The sequence below is a fragment of the Denticeps clupeoides genome, chromosome 8 (genome assembly GCF_900700375.1).
Source record: "Denticeps clupeoides chromosome 8, fDenClu1.1, whole genome shotgun sequence".
Classification (NCBI taxonomy): domain Eukaryota; kingdom Metazoa; phylum Chordata; class Actinopteri; order Clupeiformes; family Denticipitidae; genus Denticeps; species Denticeps clupeoides.
In genome coordinates this window covers 21,500,401-21,519,333 of record NC_041714.1, presented here as the reverse complement: position 1 = coordinate 21,519,333, position 18,933 = coordinate 21,500,401, and the positions used below count along the sequence as shown (strand labels likewise).

The following is an 18,933-nucleotide window of genomic DNA, read 5'->3' as shown; positions in this document are numbered from 1 at the left end:
GTGTGGTGCAATGACTGTCAACAAATTGGATAGAGAAGGAACTTCCTGGGTCTACTAACAGAACTTTACAGCCCCCGACAAAGGAAGGAACCCAACGTACCGTTCGTTATCGTCGTTAATGTCCCCTTACTTTTTACCTTGAACCCCGTTTAAGTGCTCATTACTGTGTGACAAAATCACCAGCCCACAGAGCAAAATAAGAGGAAATGTTAAAATGACATAGAACTATAAACCAAGGTACCAAATAGCATCATTTTGGTAGCCAAGTCAAAAGACCAAGACAATGAAATGAAAGGGACATAAAGATGTCATGCAAAGTGACAAGGAGAAAATAACCTCAGAGTGTCATTCAGTCAGACCACATTTCAGTGTGACATCTAACTGACATGCTCGCCCTCAGAGTCAAATGACAGGTACACGAAATGTGCACTGACTTTAATGGTCCCCAGCTAATGTCACCATCGGCTGACTGAACCTCACAGTGCTTTCGAGGATCTAAAGGTTCTTAGACTTCATATATTTCTGCAGTCGGGAGGTTTAAAATACATTGTGTGTGTGTGTGTCTGAGCCATTAAAATTGCATGGTCTATCATTTCCCCTTTCAAATAGGCACAATGGCAGCAGCTGAAAAGAAGAACAAAATAAAAGTATTTTTCTTTTTATGGAGGTGTTAAACAAAGTCCCATCAGTACAGCACAGACTAAATCATGTAGCATCAGTTCAAGTAATCACCCAGTGTCGCGTTAAATTCTGCCTTAGATTAATTATTGGCAATTAAGCAACAATCATACACATACACATACACATAATTATTGTTATATCTTATATTTATAGATATAAATCCATATTACGTATTCATATTGTAGATTGTATATTATTGTATATTATATTTGGATATTGTTCATTGTATCCTTACACATTGTTGGTGTTTTTTTTACACTGTACTTGAGAGACACCATCTACCGGAATCAAATTCCTTGCATGTCGTGCATGTCAGTCAGTTGTCACACTGAAATGTGGTCTGACTGAATGACACTCTGAGGTTATTTTTTCCTTGTCACTTTGCCTGACATCTTTATGTCCCTTTCACTTGACTGTCTTGGTCTTTTGACTTGCCTACCAAAATGAGGCTAGAGTTTTATGTCATTTTAACATTTCCTCTTATTTTGCTCTGTGGGCTGGTGATTTTGTCACCCAGTAAATAGCACTTGAATGGGGTTCAGCAAATAAGTAAGGGGACATTAACGACAATAAAAAAACAGTGCCATGAATCGGCCGGTACGTTGGGTTCCTTCCATTGTGGGGGGCTGGACCCAGGAAGTTCCCTCTCTATCCAATTTGTTGACAGTCAGTGCACCACACGGCCCGAGACAATGTGTCTCTCTGTGTCTGCACAGCATAGGTAGATAGAGACAGCTGGAGACAGATGTTTCAGGAGCGGTGTGGAAAATTCAGAAAGGGGCAATGGTGTAAATAGTGTTAAATAGTGTCCGTATGATCTATATCTCAGTCAGGTTCAACGGGCTTCTTGGCCAATAAACACGATTCTGATTCTGAATGTGTTAATTGGTCGAAGTGGTCCGAAGTTGCAGCGTCGGCGCCGTGGCGCGTCACGCACGCGCGCCTCTCCATCACTCCCACTCATTCAGCGTCACGCACCCGCGCCTCTCCATCACTCCCACTCACTCGCCCGCGATGCCCGCAAGCCGCCGCACGCAACTATGTCGGGAGCAACAGCGCGGCCGGACTTTCGGGGGTCCGCGTCGCCCTCGCCGCGTTCCAACTCCACGGAGAGCCCGCTTTACGCGCACATCGCCGACGAGATCTGGGAATACCTGCAGCCGAAGGAGTACGAGTGGGTGCTGATCGTGGGGTACATCCTCGTCTTCTTCGTCTCCCTTGTGGGTAACACGCTGGGTAAGTTTAAACCGAGCGGTCAGCAACATTTATTAATACGCGTGGTGCGTAATTCAGTTTTATTCATTCCCACCTGAAACGGTCGAGTCACTTATTTATGAAAATATTTCATTATGAAGGTATAACGTATAGCTGCATAAGTGGTGCAGATTGAATATTAATGTCTGATGAAATATGAAGATTATGGAGCAAAATTCGACGCTCGGCTCCAGAATACGTGGAAATTCCGCGCACCTTTTTTCCACCTTTTTTTTGTTTGTTGCATTGCTCAAGACTAACGGATGATGGTGCTGAGGTTCTTGTGCTTGTGGAGCTTAAAGAACACCCACTGGCACCATTTATTGATATAATGTTTTTTATAGGTTTTTTTTTCCCAACGTGGGTGACATAAGATTGGCTTGAAGAACGAGATGCAGGACCCAGTGAAGGACAATCCCATGCAGATTTCTCATGCAAGGTTCTATGAAAGGTTCTCACATGCTTTCTTACTGTGAGTGACGTGGGTTCGTATGAAAGCCAGACTGTCAGGAGGTGAGGTGCAGGAAGTGAGCGTGCCATGCGGGGGACGTCCACCGCAGATCACCATCTCTGGCGGAAATACGATTCTTTTTTATTGTGGGGTTATTACACCGCAGGTCGCCGCACGGCCCTTGAACATGCTCGCATATGAATCCTCACTTCACATCCATTCAAATGCATTGAACTTGATAACATGTGCAAGTTTTATGTACCAAGGCCAAAACCGAACCACAGTAACACACCCCTTCCTATACTGTACAGAAACACGAGCAATAAATAGGTCCTTCACTGACAGTGTTCTAGAACCATCGGTTGGCATTCGCAGGTCAAGGATGGGAACCTTGTCATGTACACTTCTTTCATTCCCCGCATGAATGAATTCCCGCACTGACACGTTATTAAACGGCCTTTTCGTGCTTTTTTTCAGTAGCCTCCATTTTCCAAGAATATGTAGTTATTTTTAAATTTGCACTGTAAAAGAAAACACACACACACACACACACACACACACACACACACACACTGACATGTTTAGACCTGTGTCATAATGAAATGAGTGCAGGTTTTCTCGCCCATTCACCCTCCCACAGTCAGGGCAGGACGGGCTTTCGTGACAAAAACATGTCACGAAATGTTACAAAACCGCTTCTCTCTTCATTTAAATTCTCTTTGAAACATTTTCACGCTCCATTTTAGTCCTTCTGTTTCTCCCCTGGAACACAAGCGAGGATGAGCAGGTAGTTTGACAGAATTACGCCGGTGCAAATCCAAATGCAGCACGGCAGGCCAGTCCACCTGTCAAGGATTGAGGAGACGCAAGCACTCAAGAAAGAAATGAGAACTTTTAATGAACTAAACAAAAAGGCGCGATGGCCGAAACATACAGAACACAAACCCAAAAACTGGTAGCATGTGACCTGACCGCCATAAAGCATTAATGCAGGAACTAGCTGTGAGTGTGAGTCCTGCACGGCCCTGAGCACTTGAACCTAACAAGTGGCAGCGGCTGATCAGGACCCAGTAATCAGGCAAAAAGGGACCAGCAGGGGCGGCGGTGCCCTAGCGGGTAAAGAAGCTGACCTCACCGAGGTGCCACTGAGCAAAGCTGAAATGACAATCACTTCACTTTCACGTTCGTCACACCACTTCTGTCACCGCTCCCATGCCTGTTACCAAAAATATGTTTCACATGGCCACACAGGCTGTTTTACTGACAACTGCTGTAAATTGCTATACAACTATGTCCGACACACCTATATGCAAGGGCATAAAGGCAAAAAAAAAATACATTTATGTATTCATGTTCGTCCTGTGTAATGTTTCCTGATTGTTATCACCTGTGTATGAGTGTATAAAGCTGCCCTGTTTGTGTCTGTCCGCTGTCTGGTCTTGTCATCCATGTATTAAACCCCCGTTTCGTGACGTCGTGCATATGCGTCCATGTCCCGCCATGTCCAGCCATCGTGACAGAATGATATCTTTAGAGGAGTGTTTCTTACACAAGTTTGAAGACAATATAATTTGTGTGAAAGCGAGAAAACCCAACTGGCTATTGCTCAGTCGCACCTCAGTTGTACCTTGGCGGATCAGGATTCGAACCGGCAACTTTCTGATTATGGGGCCGCTTCTATTAACCGCCAGGCCACCACTGTCCAGTATAACCAGTATAACCAGTAAACATGTGTCTTAGGGCTTCCAAAATGATTGATTTTGAAATATTTAATGTGTTAAATTAAATGAACACAACTACTACAATTATTGAGTGGATCTGACCTTTGACACTGATACTCAATTCTATTAAGTCGGAGATGCTACCTACATAAAGATAAATTTACATTATTTTCAAACGGCGCCTCGACTGTCAAACAAGGGAGCAACATGCTTGTGTCATTTATTTCAGTTATTTATTTATTGATTGATTTTTATCGATTTTTATTTACAGCCCTAATTCATGTTTTGTCTCAGTGTGTTTCGCAGTTTGGAAAAACCACCACATGCGCACAGTAACCAACTATTTCATAGTGAACCTCTCCTTCGCCGACATCCTGGTGACCATCATTTGTCTGCCAGCCAGCCTTGTGGTGGACATCACCGAAACCTGGTTCTTCGGGAACACGCTGTGTAAAATTGTCCCTTATTTACAGGTGAGCGCTGCACCGCAGATTAATCTGTGTTCGGTCAGTCAGGGGAACGTTTGCCTTGTAATTATGCCTGAAGATCTGTCAGGCAGTGGAGAATTGTGCGGGTAATGAGAGAGAACCGGGCCTCGGATGAGTTTTAGATCCCTTCAATAGTTTAAAGACGGTACAAAGCCTATGTGTTTCATTTGGAATCTCTTCAGTTTAGAATTAAAAAAATGTGTAAAATAGTATTAATATTTTGTATTATATATGCTATGAGAGAATCAAATACATACCTGGCTCTATCCAATTTGTTCTATGTTTAAATTGTCCCATGTTGGTTTTGGCAGGGCGCATCATGCATGAAGCTGCAGTGAAAATTTAACCTGTCATAGTAAATAAAACTTTTGTCAGTCGTGGTGAGAATTAAATATGAAACGAACAAAAAGAAAACAATAAGACAACTGTTCATTTTAAAACAAATACACTTGTTACATAGCATGCACACGTTGAAAAAAAAACACCCAACCACAAAAGCCGTCCAACAAGAGAAGGTGGCGGCCACTAGTGGCAGAGGAGCACTGTCGCCTGGATGCAAAGTGACATTATATCAAGGGAGTGACATTTTTGGTCAGATGAGATCTCCAAAGCCCATGATGAGTGAGGACATTCGTAATCTTCTTCTGAAATGAGTCAACAAAGTTATTTATTTGCATTTGTCCTCTGAAATGAGAAAAAACGTCACGTACACCCTTCTGAAGAGCAGGCTTACAGTGTCCAGGTATAAGATGCTAAAAACTTGGCAGCCACGCAATAATGAAAAGAGAATTTTAATTGGCATGGTGATTAGATCACACCCAGTTGCCAAGGCTCCCAAAAGAGAAGCAAATCACTTTGTGTTTAAGCAACAGATGTGCCAGGTTCTGCTTCCTATAATGGGAAGCGTCAGCATTAATACCAGGTTTTTAAATTAAAAGAAAATGAATCAATCAAAACAAGAAAATCACATGGAAATTTTTTTTGTCCTGTTCTGTCTCACAGACAGTGTCGGTGTCGGTGTCCGTCCTCACTCTGAGCTGCATTGCTCAGGACCGGTGGTATGCCATATGCCACCCGCTCATGTTCAAGAGCACGGCCAAACGGGCCCGCAAGAGCATCGTCCTCATCTGGGCGGTGTCCTGCGTCATCATGATCCCGCAGGCCGTCGTGATGGAGTGCAGCCAGTTCCCAGAGCTCGCCAACAAGACCAGTCTCTTCACCGTCTGCGACGAGCACTGGGGAGGTAGGACACACACCGTGCCACACAGAAAGCCCCTCGGAGTTGTGCTGACCTGGCCTGGAACAAAAGAACAAAAGATGACTAGGCAGAGATAACTAGGTAACTAGGCAGAGATATTCAATGCAAAAGATATTTTACATTTTACAGCATTTACCAGGCGTCCTTATCCAGAGCGACTTACAGGGACAGTCACCCTGGAGACACTCAGGGTTAAGTGTCTTGCTCAGGGACACAATGGTAGTGAGTGGGATTTGAACCTGGGTCTTCTGGTTCGTAGGCGAGTGTATTACCCACTAGGCTACTACCACCCTTTTTTAAAAGATACACTAGTCGGGTATCAGTGTGTGTGTTGCAAAAGTCTTAGGCACCAACACAAACCAGTGGAAACAAAACCACCGTTTATCTAAGATGCAAGCAAGATTTTTAACTGGGAAAAAAAATGATTAAAAATTGACCAAAAACTGATTTGACCTATATCGATTTTTTTCATTGAACAAACAATGTGTGTAGCAAATGAGACGGTGGTGTGGTTACCAGCTCATACCTAAATTCACAGTAACTTCTTTTTGTCAGTTGTCTGGGATTTACTGTTTACACATGCTTTATGGTGGACATGTTCTGTTTAAAGTTATTAACTAGATTTAGGTTCACCGTGAGCCACTGGAGTGGTGGAAAGTGGATCTTGGGGATGTGCAATAAATAGTGTAAAGAGTGTTTGGGTCAACTTTTGACGAGAGTGTTAGGGATGTCAGGCCATTGTGTCTGCACATTTAGCCAATGACAGATTGCCGTTTATCAGAAATGGCACATATTGTGCCTTTTATTGTCTGTCATGCATAAAACGGTTTCTGTCATGGTGTCAGGGGCCTGAACGGAGCTATTCTCGCTGACAGATGACTCAGAAAGATTTAAAAAAAAGCGCTAAATTGTCTCTGCATCTCAGACTGAAGACTCCGTGGTCATTTTCTTGCTCAGGGAAGCACGAGTTCATTGATTGGTGGAGATTTACGTCAATAATTTAAAAAGCTGGCAAAGAACAAAGCACAGGATCTGGACCAATCACTATGCAGGTATTGAATCAGATGGATCAATCGTAATTGTAAATGTTCTAATTTTGCCAAGGAACGGGATTAAGGTACCTAATAAAGGGGTTTTATTGATTTAAGTCGAAAGATGATAAATTGCAAGGTTTTTAGAAAGTGAAATGAAAGCCCAAGATGCCGGATTAGCCAATTCTGGATGCCCCTGATGCTTGCTTCAGACCACTTCTGCACTCCGTGGATGAAATATGAGGTCAAGACATTGTCATATTGTCATAACTGTTCTGACACTAACGAATTAGTTTTCCCCTCAGTGCAATTGGTCCTGAAGAATGGGGATAGGTAAAAATTCATATTCCTGTTCATATTCCCACTGCTAATACTGATGATAATCATCACATCTTAATTATCATACTAATATTATAATGCAAATCTTTCTTAACTCTAACTTTAAATTGAACTTCCTTTAACTTGTGGTGCACACCTTTTTGCTGTTGGATTATCTGAGGAACCTTCATATCGCCCATGAAGATATTTGCAAATAAAAAAGCAGGCATGTTTTTGACTATCAAGAGTGGGGAGTCTCAAACAAGCTATTTCAGATATTTCACAGACATTCAGGGTGTTTTATTAAAAACTGAGATCAGCGACTCAAGACTATATGTTCTGTTTCCAATGAGAAGAAAGTCCATTTTTATCTCGTTTTTTAATATTCACTCATTTGTGAGCATCAGGTGCTTAAATAAACAAGCAAACAAATAACTAAAAACACACCACATCACTTTATACTGCAAAAAGTACATTGTATTATATTGTTTTGTATATATTATTATACATATGATAGTATTCATGGTATATAGATGTGAGAAAACATTGAATTGTCCCTTTTAATATTATATAATCAAGTCAAAAGTGTTATTCATCCATTCCATCAAGGTCACTGAAAAACTCCGTCATCCTTGTTAATCACCATGGAAACCCTGCATAATGGTCACCTTTTAGGTACATCTGAACGTAGATGAAAATCTAGCAGACTGTGCATTATGCCACTACTATGCACTTCATTGATGAATTTCAAAGAGTTAAATTCTGCTCCTTGTTTCATTGCTATGCAAAGACAATCGTGTAAAATTATTCATGCTGTCTGATGGCTAAACATAGTTAGCTGTCTGTAATATCTGATCTGGCTTCCCATTATCTAGGACCTAGGTCAAGTTTTAACTGAGTGGATAGTGCTGACCCACATTTTTTTGGATTGGTTTTTGGGAATCAACTAACTTAAACTCCACTGCCACATACTCAACTGCTTTTTAGCGTTAAATAAATAAATCTGTAATGAAAGGCATTATTGACAATGACGTGTGGGTTATTTAGATTGTATTTAGTGTTTGTTGGTGTTTCAAATCTGCTCTCACATCACCGGACATCTTAATTGAAATATGTAAATTATATATATATACAAATTGAGCATGATGCCAGTGTGCCCCCGGCCCACCAGGTGGCACCAGCTCACCCATCATGCTCATGTCTTAATTAGCCACATGTGCTCCTTCCTCACTCCTATTGTTGCTCGTTAATCTCCACACAACTGTGGATGTTCGGTGGAAACGTTGTCTTGATATCATTTACACATTTATCCAAAATTCAAAGGATATTTTTCTTGCTGATATTTTTCAGAAACCCAGTCTGATAGATTCACTTGTTGAGCTCCTGTGGTGTTTTATCTTAAGATTTAACAGCCAAGAAAGGGAATTTAACTCTTGTTGCTGTTTATTGCTAGAGAAGATATCTACTCATATCTCGGAGAGGACAGTGTCTGCAAGTTCTTCCGATCAGACCAAAATAATATTGGATCTGCATTCTGAAAACCACACTTGTTTCATGCATCTCCTGTACTCTTATACTTTAGTATTCACTGCACACTACATACTAGGCAAGAGTTCTGTTCCTCTCAACTTACTCATGACTGAAATTTGTACATTTACATTTACAGCATTTACCAGACTCCCTTATCCAGAGCGACTTACAATCAGTAGTTACAGGGACAGTCCCCCCCTGGAGACACTCAGGGTTAAGTGTCTTGCTCAGGGACACAATGGTAGTAAGTGGCATTTGAACCTGGGTCTTCTGCATAGGCGAGTGTGTTACCCGCTAGGCCACTACCACCACACTCCTCCTCGCTCCTTCTGTTTGCTTTGTAATTTTGATCAATTATATTCCCCATTTAAAACTCTTATCATATCACTTTCTGTAATGTGCTTTCATGTCATTCATTTGTTTTATTTTAAATAATATATCGTCTGTATGATTCTGCTGTGCACCTGGACATTAATTTAGACATTCAGGGCATTTCTGACCAAGCAGAGTGCAACATGCTAAACACTGGGCTTGTTCACTAGTGGTGAAAGGCTAAAACGAAAGAGAAACAATGTTTTTGCATGGTTTTAATTAATCCAGAACAATCACGCAGCATGCGTGACACCTGTCAATCACCAATTTTGTAAAAATAATTCAATATCATGACCTTTGTCAACAAAATAATGACTCAACGACAAAAAGTGTTGGCAGTTTCTCTTCTTCAAGATACATAGGACTACCATGTAAATCCCGAGGACTCCTCACCTGAAACGCCCCTAACGCTGCACTTTGCCTGTAGGTTAAAACAGTGCCATCTGTAGTGTAGAAATATGCGGGAAATTCACTCCGCTCTTATCAGTTGCCACTGGTCAGCATTTTATAACTTCAAACAGCATCGCGAGTGTGAACCTCACTGCAAATATTAAGTGTGTTTCAAATTTCAATGCAAATATTGCTTCTGTTTGCTTTGTTTTAGATGACGTCTACCCCAAGGTCTACCACACGTGCTTTTTTATCTTCACGTACGTCGCCCCGTTGTGCCTGATGGTTCTGGCATACATCAAGATATGCCACAAGCTTTGGTGCCAACAGGTACAGACACATCCGTGGTACAGTGGTAATGCTGCATAAACCAGCGCGTGTCAAACGTATTTGCCCTGGCACTGCAGGGCCCTGCATGAATGACATGACGGAAAGGGCGGGAACGCTGAACGTGGCTCGGTCTAGTTGGGGCAGTGGTTAGCCTAGCGGTTAAGGAAGCGGACCCGTAATCAGAAGGTTGCCGGTTCGAATCCCGAGCCGCCAAGGTGCTCCATCCCCAGGTGCCTGTCATGGCTGCCCACTGCTCACCAAGGGTGATGGTTAAATGCAGAGGACACGTTTCACCATGTCACCGTGTGCTGTGCTGCAGTGTTTCACAATGACAATGACTTTCCAATCACTTTCATTTAAGAACGCTGACACAAGGGGCGGGGAGGGACACGGGAAAACCTGATCTGACTGAATATTGATTGGTGCAGGAACGAGGTTTTAACAAACATTCACATTTACAGCATTTACCAGACGCCCTTATCCAGAGCGACTTACAGTCAGTAGTTACAGGGACAGTCCCCCCCTGGAGACACTCAGGGTTAAGTGTCCTGCTCAGGGACACAATGGTAATAAGCAGGATTTGAACCTGGGTCTTCTGGTTCATAGGTGAGTGTGTTACTCACTAGGCTACTACCACCCAAGCGTCGGTGTAAAAGCGATTGATCGGTTTGCAAACAGCGCGCACACTCCTCTTGTTCCCGTTTTCCCCATCAATTCGTCAATAGATTCCAGGAACCTCCTCGGGAATCCAGAGGAAGTGGAAGTCGCTGCAGTGCACCACACAGCCGTCGGGTCCCGGGGCGTCGGTCAAGGTCAGGACGTGCACAATGAGCGCCGAAATCAAGCAGCTGAAGGCGAGGAGGAAGACGGCACGCATGCTGATGGTGGTGCTGTTGGTGTTCGCGCTCTGCTACCTGCCAGTCAGCGTTCTCAACATCTTGAAGAGGTAGGACATGGACGTTGTGGGGCAAGCAAGTTGAAATTTAGGCTCATGTTACAGAAAAATTCTGAATGATGCAATATAATAATACAGTAGACGAGGCTGCCTGGGCCATGTTGCATATGCAAAATGCATTTGTAGAGGGAGAAGACCAACTGTTGAACGAATGAAGTCCTCAGTGAAGTTCTCAACGTCTCATTTTAGGGTGTTCGGGTCGTTCGAATACACGGACAACCGAGAGAAGGTATATGCCTGCTTCACCATCTCGCACTGGCTCATATACGCCAACAGTGCCGCCAACCCCATCATCTACAACTTCCTCAGCGGTGAGGTTCAGACAACAAGGCTTCAAGGATCAGTAAAGAATGGCCATCAGTAATAAAAATTCATACAGAGGTGGAGCTGTACTCACAGTCACTCAAAGATGAATTCTTTTTCCCCAAAATGTCCACCGGAAAATGTCTCATCCCATGTGGAATCAGGCCCTTTCCTTCCGTTTTTCTTGTTTTCTGCAGGTAAGTTCCGAGGGGAGTTCAAAGCGGCTGTTTCCTGCCGCTGCTTCAGATGCAGCGACGGCCCGGGGCAACGGGTTCGGGCGAGGGCGAGCATAGACAGCCGCAAGTCCCTGTCCACGCAGGTCATCCACATGGACAGCGCCTCGCGCGTGTCCGACCACGCCCTGTAGGGCCAGCAGACGTCACGGAAGTTCACCATGTTCATCGTGTTTCTCTGAGACGTGAGCGACGGAGGCTTTGCGCTGAGGAAAGTGTCCCTAAAATTAAATGATACATTTTTTGGACATCTGTCTACATTTTACATTTGCTGGTGAAGTCTTGATGCATGCGTGTACTGCACATAATCTGGACACATAAAAGTGCTTTTCTTTCCATGAAATTAACTTTTGTTGGTTCTCCTGACTGATATATATTTTGCAAGTGTTCCTGTATTGCAGAGTGTTTCATTCCCATGCATTGTGACTTCTGACTTGTCTTTATTAGAAATAATAAATACATTTCCCGGATGTGTCAGAAAAATTGTTTGCAGGCTCTGTGTTCTTTTCCCGTGTGAATTTTTTTGCCAACTCGTCAAATGCACTTTTTGTCTTTTTGTTCATGGTCTTCCACTAATCTATAATTTTATTAATAGGAAATACAGGAAACTGAGAAATCCCACGTATATTAGTATTCACAGCCTTTGCTCAATACTTTGTAAGATGCCCCTTTGGCAGCAATTACAGCCTCAAGTATTTTTTTAATATGATTCCACACGCTTGGCACACCTATTTTGGCCAGTTTTGCTTATTCCTCTTTCCAGCAGCCATTTTTACGATCTCCAGAGACATTCAATGGGATTCAAGTCTGGGCTCCGGTTGGAGTTCTCCTGAAGCCACTCCTTTCATATCTTGGCTGTGTGTTTGGGATCGTTGTCCTGCTGAAAGATGAACCGTCGCCCCAGTGTGAGTTCAAGAGACACTCTGGAGCAGGTTTTCATCCAGGATGTCTCTGTACATTGCTGCAGTCATCTTTCCCTCCACCACCACCACGCTTCACTGTAGGGATGGTTTTGGACTGGTCATGAGCGGTGCCTGGTTTCCTCCGAACGTGACGCTCAATCTTTATCTCATCAGACCAGAGAATTTTGTTTCTCATGGTCTGAGAGTCCTTCAGGTGCCAGACTGGCTGCCATGTGTTTTTTACTAAGAAGTGGCTTCCTTCTGGCCACTCTACTGTACAGGCCTGATTGGTGAATTGCTGCAGAGATGGTTGTCCTTCTAGAACATTCACAGAGGACATTTAACACGATAATCCCTTCCACACTCACCACCAAGCTGGTGCACCTGGGACTCAGCTCATCTCTCTGTCAGTGGATCTCCAAGACCACAGGCAGGAAGGATGGATGGACATGTCTCAGCCACCATCACTCTCAGCACTGGAGCCCCTTGCCGTACTCTCTGTACACCTACAACTGTGCAGCTACTACAAACTCCACCACCATCATCAAGTTCGCTGACGACCTTCGTGGTGGGCCTGATCTCTGACAACGATGAGACGTTGTACCTGGAGGAGGTTGGAAATCTGGAGAACTGGTGCCAGAGGCACAAGCTCCACCTGAACACCAGCAAGATGAAGGAGTTAATAGTGGACTTTAGTACCAAGCAGGAGAGGACCTACCAGAGCCCTGTTATCAACAGGAGCCCAATGGAGAGAGTGGACAGCTTCCGTTACCTCAGTGTTAACATCACGCAGGACCTGTCATGGTCCTGTCACATCAACACCATGGTGAAAAAGGCCCGGCAGCGTCTCTACCATCTCAGACGCCTGAGAGACTTTAGACTGCTCTCCAAGGAGCTCCGGAACTTCTACTCCTGCACCATAGAAAGCATCCTGACGGGAAACATCTCAACCTGGTTCGGGAACAGCACCATGCAGGACAGGCGAGCCCTACAGAGGGTGGTTTCATCAGCCGAACGCATCATCTGTACCAAGCTCCCTGACCTTCAATCCATCTACAGCAAGCGGTGCTGTACCAGGGTCAGGAAGATGGTGAAGGACCTCACCCACCCCAACAATGGACTGTTCTCTCTGCTGCGACCAGGGAAGCGCTGCCGCTCCCTGAAGTCCAACACAGAGAACGAGGAGGAGCTTCTTCCCGCAGGCTATTCGAGCTTCAACCACAACACTTCATAGAACTCCAATACACTCCAGCACTTTCAATCACTTCTGGACTCAATCCCCCCAGAATCCTTGCACAAACTTTTTACTTTTACTCTTGCACTTTTTTTTTACTTTTCACTTTATGCTTTGACGTCACTCATTTGCACACCTTCACCCTACCTGTTACACATATTTTATGTTTTATATTAAAAACATAAAAGTGTAATATTTGGTTTGGTTTGCATCTTTGCATTATTTGCATATTGGTTCATTGTATACTTGCAATATTTGCAATATTGAGGTCTATAGCAGTCGTTAAAGCTTTTCACTGCATATCATACTGTGTATGACTGTGTATGTGACAAATAAAATTTGACTTTGAGTCCGGGTGGTTTTGAACTTCTTCCACGCACTATGCTCATGGGGACATTCAAAGCGGCAGAAGTTTCTCTGTAACCTCCCCCAGATTTGTGCCTGGAGACAATGCTGTCTTGGGGGTCTACAGACAATTCCTTTGACACCAGGTTTGTGCTTCGACATGAACTGTCAACTGTGGGACCTTATATAGACGGGCATGTACCTTTCCAAATCACGTCCAGTCCACTGGTTTCTCCACAGCTGGACTCCAATGGAGCTGCAGAAACTTCTCAAGGATGATTTTTTTTTCATATTGTCATTATAGGATTAATTTAATCCAATTTGGAATGGCTGTAACATGACAAAATGTAACAAAAGATGCACTGTCGGTATAAAAATGACTTTAAAGTATTGAAAAGTTATCTCTGACGTAAAATGGAGTTCAAAGTTGGTTTGTAAACATTTACAAATCCACACGTCCACGCAACATGTTGCAGGCACCGGGTAGTAGCCACGAATAACGCCACGAATAATGATCGCTTATTACGCCGGGCGCGCGCACGTGACGTCACCTCACTGCCGGGCGCGCGCACGTGACGTCACCTCACCGACGGGCGCGCCAACTTTCCTCCGGCGAGGATGCGCGAAGTTCGGCTGAGCGGAGCTGCGTTCGCGGTCGGTGAGTAGCCATAAAAAAAAATAATTACTATTTAATTTACGTTAAAAAGGCATTCAAGTATGCACATGTCAGCACGCACTAATCACTTACTATAGAGGATGTGCTGACATCCTGGCAAACTGCGCACATATGCATACTTGAATGCCTATATAGTTGAGGCTCTTTAGACTAAAACAACGTGACATTCACTGTTTTTTTCTCCTTTTTGTAATTAATACAGTAAAGTTTTACATTGAGGTTAAAACAGATATATGCCATTCTGTGAGATGTTTCATTCCTGGACCATGTGTGGATGTGGTAGTAGCCTAGTGGGTAACACACTCGCCTAGAAGATCCAGGTTCAAATCCCACTTACTACCATCGTGTCCCTGAGCAAGACACTTAACCCTGAGTGTCTCCAGGGGGGGACTGTCCCTGTAACTACTGACTGTAAGTCGCTCTGGATAAGGGCGTCTGGTAAATGCCGTAAATGTAAATGTTTCCAGGAGCTCTGTGCCTGCACATCTTCTGCATGGAAGCAGCATCGGAAGCCAGGAACTGCTCGGCCCTGATGAAGGCCCATGCAGCAGAATCCGGCTGGTGCGGAAGGGACTGGCCCGTCCTCACTCGGATCTGTCACTTTGAAGGTACACGTGACGTCCATGAGCACTACATATATTTTTTATTCTGTGGGGGAACTGCGCCGCGCCGCTCCCTCGTGGCCTTTAGCTCTGACAGTGGGAAATAAATTCCGCGCTTAATTTAATAGTTGCAACAGATCCCATAAAAATGGGATTAAGAGATAAACCATTCGAGGCTTCTTCTGCGGAGCGTTACAGAAAAAAAAGGTGCCCTGGGGCAATTCCACCGAGCAAAACACATTTCTCTCCTCGTTTAACCTAACAAGATGACAAAATAATCGGTTATGTATGTGGCCTGGCCACTTTCGTGGCGAGGAGATGCGGAATTGCCCGTCAATGCCATAAAATTGTTGGATTTTTTTTCCGTTGTTAGCCAGGAATAGAAATGTGTGTGTGTGTGTGTGTTTCCTGAGCCGCCCTTTTCTATTCAGATGGAGGGTGCCGAACAAAAGGCGCAGAGCTCTGTAACTTGACCGTCCAATCCATGCTGGCCCAGGCCTCGTTACGGCACGGATTGGTCTGTTCGGGCGAGGAGCCTTGCACCTTTCTGCACCTGCTCGCCTCCCACTGCCAAACAGCGAATGGTACAGTGCAAACAACCTCGGCCGGCACACAAAACTGAGCAAATACACAATAGTGAGCCATTGCTGGCACACCACAAACATCTCGTGTCCAGAGCGAGGGACGAATGACACGAGGCCGCCTGCAGATGCGTTAGTGCATTTTAATGGTGGCCATACAAGTCCAGACCCGCCACAATGAAGGTAGCGTCCCCACACGCCTGTCATAGCTGCCCACTGCTCATCAAGGGGGAAAGATGGTAGTAGCCTAGTGGGTTAGACACTCGCCTGTGAACCAGAAGACCCAGGTTCAAATCCCACTTAGTACCATCGTGTCCCTGAGCAAGACACTTAACCCTGAGTAACTCCAGGGGGGGACTGTCCCTGTAACTACTGACTGTAAGTCGCTCTGGATAAGGACGTCTGGTAAATGCTGTAAATGGGACGGGTTAAATGCAGAGGACACGTTTCACAATGACAGTCACTTCACTGTCACTCTCGCTCCCCTCCAGGTCCACACTCGCTGGCCGAGAGCCGACCGCCGGGCTGCCTGTCCGCCCTCCAGAGCTGCATGGCGTCCCACCGCTGCGCGTCTCCCTACGAGAGGATGGAGGAGTCGTGCCGGCCGGGCCGAGGCCAGTGTGGGACCGCCGCCGGGTACGAGTACTGCCTGGCCCTGTGGGAGAGACTGAGGCGGACGCCGCTTTCCAACTGCACGTGCGGCCGCGCGAGGAGGAAGTGCCTGGCCGTCCAGCAGATCTTTCAGAAGAAGCCTTGTGTCCAGGACTCCCAGGAGGGAGTGCAGCCTGGATTGTCACCTGTGACCGGCTTCATGCCTCAATGTAAGATTCTTCCTTTAGTTTTTGTAAGATACAGTTTATTGGGACGTTTTAAATTAAAGTGAAAGTGAAGTGATTGTGAAGCAGAGGACAATGTGACGTGTCCTCTGTACTTAACCGTCTCCCTCGGTGATCAGTGGGCACCATGACAGGTGCCCGGGGAGCAGCGTGTGGGGACGGTACCTTCATCAAGGGGACCTCAGTGGCACCAGCACCTCTGATCCGCCACTAGACCATGTTTGGTCTTGTCATCGTTCATTTCATCTTCTGGGTTTCCGAAATAGTTGCACATCGAAATCTGTCTGGGTGGGAAATTAGTCCCTCCTCTCCAAGTCCTTTCTCGCTAACATGGAGTAGCATCATCCTACCTCACAGCCCTTATTACACCTCGCACTGCACCTCGTATACTCCGAGCCTCCAGTACTGATCGCCTGGTCCCTCCATCTCTGAAGGTAAAAGGAAGACGCTCATCTAGACTCTTCTCCGTCTTGGCCCCTCGGTGGTGGAATGAACTTCCCCTCGAGGTCAGAACAGCTCAGTCACTGAGCACCTTCACACGGCACCTCAAGACCTTCCTCTTTAAAGAATATTTAGATGAACTTGTAACCTTCTTATTGTCTGATTATGTATAGAAACTACAACAAAGTGAATAAAAGATTGTATTCATAGTTGGGGGTCCTAGTGAACCAGAACTGATCACTTCATCCATGGTAACATGGAAGCACGTTGTAAGTCGCTCTGGATAAGGGCGTCTGCCAAATGCCTTACATGTAAAGTTTCTCTTCATTGGTGTGGAAATGAATATGTCACGTGTTGCAGATGAACAGGGGACTCCTCCCAAGGCGAAGTGGCAAGACAGCAGCCTCGCGGCTCAAGGTAATGGTTGAAATCGACATCTGTCTCCAGTAAGAAATTGTTGCGGAAATGGAAATTGATTCGCCGCCGTTTGCCGTCTGTCCCACTCTTCACCGCGCAGCTCACGCAACGAACCGGTCGTGTTTTCAGCGAATGAGGGCCTGCGTCGAAGACAAAGTCTGCAACCGGTGGCTGGTGCCGCTTGTGCAGGCCTGTCCTCCGAGTCAGTGCGTCCAGACCCTCTGTGAGACGGCCGTCCGTCAGTTTTACTCCGGCGCGCCGGAGGGCGTGGCGGAGGCGCTGTTCTTTTGCACGTGTGACCGTGGCGACCAGGCCTGTCAGCTGGCCGAGGCCAGTCTGCACGGCGGCACGTGTGGGGGACAGGAGGTCTGGACATGTTTAGAAATGCTCGACGGGTGCCTGCAGAATCCCGCCTGCAGGTTTGTTTCTGGGTGTTGTGGTGACTGCATCACATGAGTAAGATTTAAATATTTATATAATCCACATTACATAATATAATCTACAGGGTGGGCCATTTATATGGATACACCTTAATAAAACGGGAATGGTTGGTGACATTGAACACATTTTATAAGTGTTCAGAAACTTATAAATAACCCATGAAAGTTACGTTAAAACCAAGCACACCATTGTTTTTCTTGTGAAATTACCAATAAATTTGATGTGTCACATGACCCTCTTCCTATTGAAAAAACTAAAGTTGGATCCAAGATGGCCGACTTCAAAATGGCCACTATGGTCACCACCCATCTTGAAAAGTTTGCCCCCTCACATATACTAATGTGCCACAAACGGGACGTAAATATCACAACCATTCCCATTTTATTAAGGTGCCCCACCCTGTACATTTAAAGCATTGCGTAGTCGTGCTTTCTTTTAGTTCAAGATTCAAATGTCAGCTAATGCACAAGTTCCGTGTTCTTCATGTTCATCGCTAATCAATGCGCATCTTTGTCGTTATTAAAATTCACAGTCAGAAGTTTGAAGACCTCACGTCCAGATGTCTGGGCATTGAGCCCGACCTCCATGCTGGGCTGGATGCCGGTGGCTGGCCGGACCTCGTCGGCGATGAGCGATGCCGGGCGGCCTTGGTGGCCACCGCGGGTTCCCGGCTCCAGCGTCCCTGCTCCTGCGACGGACTTCACGGCCGCGATCTGCACAAGTGCCACGCGCTGCAGCAGGTTCTTCACAACAAGTCGTGGTTCAGTAAGAGCGGCGCCCCACACACGTTTTAGGAACAGGGTTTAGGAACGGTTTAGGAACTTTTTTAGGAACGGTTTTGGGTTTGTGATTTGTTTTTTTATTCCGTTTGCAGTGAAAAGCTCGAGAGCAGACAGCTCACCTGCTCAGCCTTCACCGATATATACATCACCAAATGGAGAGTGGTGGTTCAGAGGTGGGTTTTAGCACCTCTGACAGGCTGAGGCAGAATTAAAGAAAAAAAATGGAAATTTGGTATATTCCACAAGTAAAAGCCTCCCCCTCCAAGGACATCAAAGCAGTGCTTTGGTTTTTTGGTTAGCCAAAACTGTCACTCACAGCCCTTCATAAAGTCATGGATAAACATATTTTTATTTATCCAAC

General features: G+C 45.2%; 2 protein-coding genes across 2 annotated transcripts; both read left to right on the top strand.

Moving 5' to 3' along the window:
- The first annotated feature begins 1,612 nt into the window (after nt 1-1,612).
- Nucleotides 1,613-11,727, top strand: hcrtr2 (hypocretin (orexin) receptor 2). Its single transcript, XM_028988072.1, has 7 exons — nt 1,613-1,917; nt 4,402-4,580; nt 5,598-5,838; nt 9,709-9,824; nt 10,550-10,770; nt 10,969-11,090; nt 11,280-11,727. Exons 1-7 carry the CDS (start codon nt 1,722-1,724, stop codon nt 11,447-11,449), a joined length of 1,245 nt encoding a protein of 414 aa, XP_028843905.1. The 5' UTR covers nt 1,613-1,721; the 3' UTR covers nt 11,450-11,727.
- A 2,657-nt stretch (nt 11,728-14,384) lies between these two features.
- Nucleotides 14,385-18,756, top strand: gfral (GDNF family receptor alpha like). The gene is made up of 8 exons (XM_028989309.1): nt 14,385-14,454; nt 14,940-15,080; nt 15,506-15,658; nt 16,147-16,476; nt 17,293-17,349; nt 17,450-17,768; nt 18,323-18,555; nt 18,665-18,756. The coding sequence occupies exons 1-8, from the start codon at nt 14,415-14,417 to the stop codon at nt 18,754-18,756; spliced, it is 1,365 nt and encodes a 454-aa protein (XP_028845142.1). The 5' UTR covers nt 14,385-14,414.
- The last annotated feature ends 177 nt before the right edge of the window (nt 18,757-18,933 follow it).

Bases quoted from the DNA above. Each gene is read 5' to 3' on its own strand.
- hcrtr2 (XM_028988072.1), top strand. From the start codon at position 1,722: ATGTCGGGAGCAACAGCGCGGCCGGACTTTCGGGGGTCCGCGTCGCCC. The intron at 1,918-4,401 runs GTAAGTTTAAAC...GTTTTGTCTCAG, and splicing joins CCTTGTGGGTAACACGCTGG to TGTGTTTCGCAGTTTGGAAA. The intron at 11,091-11,279 runs GTGAGGTTCAGA...TGTTTTCTGCAG, and splicing joins CATCTACAACTTCCTCAGCG to GTAAGTTCCGAGGGGAGTTC.
- gfral (XM_028989309.1), top strand. From the start codon at position 14,415: ATGCGCGAAGTTCGGCTGAGCGGAGCTGCGTTCGCGGTCG. The intron at 15,659-16,146 runs GTACAGTGCAAA...GCTCCCCTCCAG, and splicing joins CCACTGCCAAACAGCGAATG to GTCCACACTCGCTGGCCGAG. The intron at 18,556-18,664 runs GTAAGAGCGGCG...TTCCGTTTGCAG, and splicing joins TCACAACAAGTCGTGGTTCA to TGAAAAGCTCGAGAGCAGAC.